Source organism: Salvelinus sp. IW2-2015, linkage group LG8 (assembly GCF_002910315.2).
Source record: "Salvelinus sp. IW2-2015 linkage group LG8, ASM291031v2, whole genome shotgun sequence".
In the NCBI taxonomy this organism is placed as follows: domain Eukaryota; kingdom Metazoa; phylum Chordata; class Actinopteri; order Salmoniformes; family Salmonidae; genus Salvelinus; species Salvelinus sp. IW2-2015.
The window spans coordinates 1,798,788-1,805,383 of NC_036848.1; the positions used below are offsets into that span (position 1 = coordinate 1,798,788).

The 6,596-nt window shown below is 50.2% G+C and overlaps 1 protein-coding gene across 1 annotated transcript; it reads left to right on the forward strand.

The window, feature by feature from the left end:
• Window positions 1–249: 249 nt before the first annotated feature.
• LOC111967211 (G-protein coupled receptor 151) lies at window positions 250–2,542 on the forward strand. Its single transcript, XM_023992085.2, has one exon. It carries the CDS (start codon window positions 365–367, stop codon window positions 1,706–1,708), a length of 1,344 nt encoding a protein of 447 aa, XP_023847853.1. The 5' UTR covers window positions 250–364; the 3' UTR covers window positions 1,709–2,542.
• The last annotated feature ends 4,054 nt before the right edge of the window (window positions 2,543–6,596 follow it).

Consider the following 6,596-nt stretch of genomic DNA (forward strand, 5'->3'; position numbering starts at 1 on the left):
CCCGGCAGGAGACAGACAGACAGGACAGGAGTGTGACTGTCTGGGAGCAGATCGGTTTTTGATAAACAGATTAGGCTACAATCAGGAGTTGAGTTTTAGATTGAGATTGATCCATTCACCTGTTTGTTGACTAATCTTTTAGAATATTTTTCTCTCAATACTTTTTTTCCTAGTCAGTCTTCTCATTAGTTTATTTTTTCATCAGTTTACATTAGTTTATTTTTTCATCAGTTTACCTTTCCACCAGTCTAGACTTCTTGTGTTAAGTTGGCTTTCAATAAACTTTTTAAATATTTCTTTACTCAATATAAAAAGATAAGTCTAAGTAGTTCTCTCTTTTCTCTCACCACCTGTTTCTTCTGAGATGGATAAACTGCCAGGGGTGAACATAACGACTGCTAACAGCTCTACTGTGGCCCGGCTTCATCCTTCCTTCATCGAGCATGGTTCCTACCAGCACCTGTGTGTCCTCGTGCCTGTCATCCTCGGGGTGATCTGTGTCCTYGGGCTGGCCAGTACCCTCACAGCCATGGGCATCCTGATCTCAAACGCCCACCGTGGGAAACTATCCCTTATCAACGCTCTCATCCTCAACCTGATGTTTGCCGACGGCCTTGTACTGGCWTTCGCCCTCCCGTTCCGCGCTGCTGCCTTTTCCAAACCCAGTTGGACGCTTGGTTGGACGGTGTGCAAGACCTGTGATTGGTTCCTGCAGAGCTGCATGGCTGCGAAGAGTTTTACCGTAGCGGTGATGGCTAAGGCTTGTTACCGTTACGTCTCTAACCCGACTAAACAGGTCAGCATCAGTCTACGCTCCATCCTATTGGTGATGTGGTTCCTCTGGCTGTCTGCCTGCTCCGCCCCCATCCCTACCTGGCTGTTCTCCTCACTGCAGAGAGAGACCCGGGGGCTGGTGTGTGTGCAGGTGGTTCCCCCTGAAGCGCAGGACTTCATGTCGGTCTACGTCAAGGYGTACCCCCTGAGTGTGTTCTGCGCCCCTTTGAGTTTTGCCCTGCTGTATTTCTGGCGGGTGTATGGGCAGTGCCAGCGGCGCTGTAGTAAGACCCAGAACCTCCGAACGCAGATCAGATCCAGGAAGCTCACTCTGATGCTATTCAGTCTGACGGTAGCCATGACAACGATGTGGCTGCCACAGTGGGTGGTCTGGGTGTGGGAGCGGCACGCCGCGGAGCGAGAGGCACAGGGACCGGGAGGACCCTTTGTYGTCTTCTCTCCCCCTCTCCTCCTCTCCCTCTCCGCCCTGCTCCTCACTTTCTTTCTCTCCCTGGTGAACCCGCTCATCGTCCTCTCTCTGTCAGAGGAGTTCAGGGAGGGTTACAGAGGTCTGTGGAGGCGCCTTACTCTTCGTAAACACACCCTGTCCAACCCCAAACCTGGCCCCCATGCACCCACTGCCCCCCAGTCCCCCTGCCCACGACCAGAGACCTCGGGCCAGCMGAGGGGAGGAGACGGAGGCCTAGGCTCCATCCCTTGCCAGGGGACGAGAGTTGATCCCCAACCCCAGATGGAGCAGGGCGGAGTGGGAGAGGCGGAGGATGAGGCAGAGGGAGAGAGCCCTCGGGATGGGATCGTGCTGCTAGACGTGGAGCAGTTTTGGCATGAGAGAGAGACAGGCTCCATGACAGAGGAGAATGATCCCATACCCTGGGAGCACCAGGAGGGCGCACCAGCCGAGGGGAGGAAGTGAAGGAAGTGAGGAGAAGATATACACACAGACAAACAGGACTGGTTCTAAGAGGCTACTCAATACTCAGCTACATCTGTCCTTGTCTTTGTGTATCTGTCTATCTTGTGTGGTTTTTGTGAACAAATTGTGTTACCCACCACAACCAGTGATTTTTAAGTAAAAGGTTGTTTGAGAGTATTTGGATACTGCCTCAACGATGCCTGATACACTCTTTAGCATGGAGACCAGCCAGTAAGCCTCCCCTCTCTCTTCCTCTCAGTTAGCGCCACAGCGTTCAAACAACCTTCAAACAACACACACACTGACAGACTATATCAGCAGCTGTAACGGACTGACATTTGACTATACCTCACTGGACTGAAGATCAGTCAACAGAGGAATCAGCACAGGAGACAATACAGGAGACAACACAGGAGACAAYACAGGAGACAACACAGGAGACAATACAGGAGACAACACAGGAATCAACACAGGAGTCAATGGTTGGTATTCATTCAACTGTGTCTATGATATTGTTTGATGGGAATTACATTGGTTTGTCAACTGTTTGATTGGTTATTGTTATGGTGAATATACATAAAGTGTTATATTTCACTGTAGATGTGTGTGTATATATATATATAGTGCTAGTCCACCTACCGCTAACTAGCAGGCTTGTAACTGTCGCGTGTGGCCAGTCGAACACCGAACTCTTCGTTGAGATATTTATTTATAGACTAATACACTTGAAACAAATAGCCAAACCGAAAACTGCAGACATTACTAGTGCCTCCCCCGCGATTAAACCGCCATAAAAAAATGAAACGCAGCCTAGCGTGATTATTGACAGCTGCCTTGAAGGACACAAATAACACAAATATATACTCTGTGTGTGTATGTATATATATATATATATATATATACATACACACACAGAGTATATATAATGGAGGTATTCTACTTATCCTTGAAGTAATGACCAACAGTTAACCGCTCTCTCTCCTGAGGAGCTGGGTCCCATTACTAGCTGGGTAGCTGGGTCCCCATTACATAGCTGGGTCCCATTACATAGCTGGGTATATGGGTCGTCATTTCAGAGCTGGGTAGCTGGGTCCCACTACATAGCTGGGTAGCTGGGTCCCATTACATTGCTGGGTAGCTGGGTCGCCATTACATAGCTGGGTCGCCATTACATAGCTGAGTAGCTGGGTCGTCATTTCAGAGCTGGGTAGCTGGGTCCCACTACATAGCTGGGTATATGGGTCGTCATTTCAGAGCTGGGTAGCTAGGTCCCCACTACATAGCTGGGTAGCTGGGTCCCACTACATAGCTGGGTCCATTACATAGCTGGGTAGCTGGGTCGTCATTTCAGAGCTGGGTAGGCTAGGTCCCACTACATAGCTGGATAGCTGGGTCCCACTACATAGCTGGGTCCCCATTACATAGCTGGTATATGGGTCGTCATTTCAGAGCTGGGTCCATTACATAGCTGGGTAGCTGGGTCCCATTACATAGCTGGGTATATGGGTCGTCATTTCAGAGCTGGGTAGCTGGGTCCCACTACATAGCTGGTAGCTGGGTCCCATTACATAGCTGGGTAGCTGGGTCGTCATTTCAGAGCTGGGTAGCTGGTCCCATACATAGCTGGGTAGCTGGGTCCCCACTACATAGCTGGGTAGCTAGGTCCCCATTACTAGCTGGGTAGCTGGGTCCCCACTAATAGCTGGGTAGCTGGGTCCCACTACATAGCTGGGTCCCCATTACATAGCTGGGTAGCTGGGTCCTATTATAGCTGGGTAGCTGGGTCCTATTACTAGCTGGGTAGCTGGGTCGTCATTTCAAAGCTGGGTAGCTGGGTCCCCACTACATAGCTGGTGTCCCATTACATAGCTGGGTAGCTGGGTCCATACATGCTGGGTAGCTGGTCGCCATTACATGCTGGGTGCTAGGTCCATTACATAGCTGGGTAGCTGGGTCCCAACTACATAGCTGGGTAGCTGGGTCGCCATTACATAGCTGAGTAGCTGGGTCGTCATTTCAGAGCTGGGTAGCTGGGTCCCACTACATAGCTGGGTATATGGGTCGTCATTTCAGAGGCTGGGTAGCTAGGTCCACTACATAGCTGGGTAGCTGGGTCCCACTACATAGCTGGGTCCCATTACATAGCTGGGTAGCTGGGTCGTCATTTCAGAGCTGGGTAGCTAGGTCCCCACTACATAGCTGGGTAGCTGGGACCCACACATAGCTGGGTCCCATTACATAGCTGGTATATGGGTCGTCATTTACAGAGCTGGGTCCCATTACATAGCTGGGTAGCTGGGTCCCATTACATAGCTGGGTCCCATTACATAGCTGGGTATATGGGTCGTCATTTCAGAGCTGGGTAGCTGGGTCCCACTACATAGCTGGGTAGCTGGGTCCATTACATAGCTGGGTAGCTGGGTGTCATTTTCAGAGCTGGGTAGCTAGGTCCCCACTACATAGCTGGGTAGCTGGGTCCCCACTACATAGCTGGGTAGCTGGGTCCCACTACATAGCTGGGTAGCTGGGTCCCACTACATAGTGGGCGGGTCCCATTAAATAGCTGGGTAGCTGGGTCCCTATTACATAGCTGGGTAGCTGGGTCCCTATTACATAGCTGGGTAGTGGGTCGTCATTTCAAGCTGGGTAGCTGGGTCCACTACATAGCTGGGTCCCATTACATAGCTGGTAGCTGGGTCCCACTACATAGCTGGGTCCCCATTACATAGCTGGGTAGCTAGGTCCCACTAATAGCTGGGTAGCTGGGTCCCCATTACATAGCTGAGTAGCTGGGTCCACTACATAGCTGGGTATATGGGTCGTCATTTCAGAGCTGGGTAGCTAGGTCCACACTACATAGCTGGGTCCCCACTACATAGCTGGGTAGCTGGGTCCCACTAACATAGCTGGGTATATGGTTCGTCATTTCAGAGCTGGGTACTAGGTCCCTACATAGCTGGGTAGCTGGGTCCCCACTACATAGCTGGGTCCATTACATAGCTGGGTAGCTGGGTCCCTATTACATAGCTGGGTTGCTGGGTCCCCATTACATAGCTGGGTAGCTGGGTCCTATTACATAGCTGGGTAGCTGGGTCCCTATTACATAGTGGGTAGCTAGGGTCCTATTACATAGCTGGGTAGCTGGGTCCCATTACATAGCTGGGTAGCTGGGTCCTAATTACATAGCTGGGTAGCTGGGTCCCTATTACATAGCTGGGTAGCTGGGTCCTATTACACAGCTGGGTAGCTGGGGTCCCAACACTACATCAAGCTGGGTCCCCATTACATTAGCTGGGTAGCTGGCTCCTATTACATATCTGGGTAGCTGGGTCCCTATTACATAGCTGGGGTCCCTATTACATAGCTGGGTCCCATTACATAGCTTGGGTAGCTGGGTCCCTATTACATAGCTGGGTAGCTGGGTCGTCATTTCAAAGCTGGGTAGCTGGGTCCCACTACATAGCTGGGTATAATGGGTTCGTCATTTCAAGCTGGGTAGCTGGGTCCCACTACAAATAGCTGGGTAGCTGGGTCCACTACAAGCTGGGTCCCCACTACATAGCTGGGTCCCCATTACATAGCTGGGTAGTGGTCCCCACTACATAGCTGGGTAGCTAGGTCCCATTACATATGCTGGTAGCTGGGTCCCATCCATAGCTGTTAGCTAGGTCCTATTACATAGCTGGTAGCTGGGTCCCCACTACATAGCTGGGTAGCTGGGTCCCATTACATAGCGTTGGGTAGCTGGGTCCCATACATAGCCTGGTCCCCATTACATAGCTGGTGGGGTCCCACTACATAGCTGGTAGCTGGGTCCCACTAGAATAGCTGGGTAGCTGGGTCCCCCATTACATATAGCTGGTCCCCATACATAGCTGGGTCCCACTACATAGCTGGTCCCCACTTACATAGCTGGGTCCCCATTACATAGCTGGGTAGCTGGGTCCCCATTACACTAGCTGGGTAGCCTGGGTCCTTTACATAGCTGGGTAGCTGGGTCCCCACTACATAGCTGGGTCCCCATTTATTCATAGCTGGGTAGCTGAGGTCCCCCTTACAATAGCTGGGTAGCTGGGTCCATTACATAGCTGGGTACTGGGTCCCCATTACATAGTCTGGGTAGCTGGGTCCCCACTACATAGCATGGGTACTGGGTCCCCACTAATAGCTGGGTAAGCTGGTCTGGTCCCTTAATAGCTGGGTAGCTGGGTCCCCACTACATAGCTGGGTCCCCACTACATAGCTTGGGTAGCTGGGTCCCCACTTACATTTAGCTGGGTAGCTGGGTCCCCATTACAATAGCTGGTCCCCATTACATAGCTGGCAGCACAACCACATTTCGAAATTGCACCTGAGCACTATACTACGTACGTGGTTTGAGTAGTAGCGCGGAAAATTTGATCAACTCTGAGTTCAACTCGGGATAATCAGTACCACGAAAGTGGCTCACCTTTAAGTCAGGTGCCAACGAATCTTTCAGAACTAACCTGCTCCGGGCAGGCTGACCCAGGGCTAACATACGTTTCCTGAATGACGTGTCTGAGCCGCGAGTTGAGGACCAATGAAATTATCATTATCGTTATCATCCCCTTTATTTAAGACGACTGATTAAATTTTATTAATCAAATGTTTGTTTTGTGCAAAAAAAATTGTAATGTTAAAATACCTATCACAGTACACATTTAGTAAAGACAGAATGTATTTGAAACTTCACACACAGTAAAACTTGTCAAACTTGACAATTAATTTATCGTATCGATAAGCACACCAAAGACAGCATTAACGATAAGTTATTTTTAAATACGTCACACCAAGAAGCCTATTTCACACAGACTCCTGAATTTGCATGATTACTGTTGTTTCATTTTTGATTTCGGCACAAGGAAAT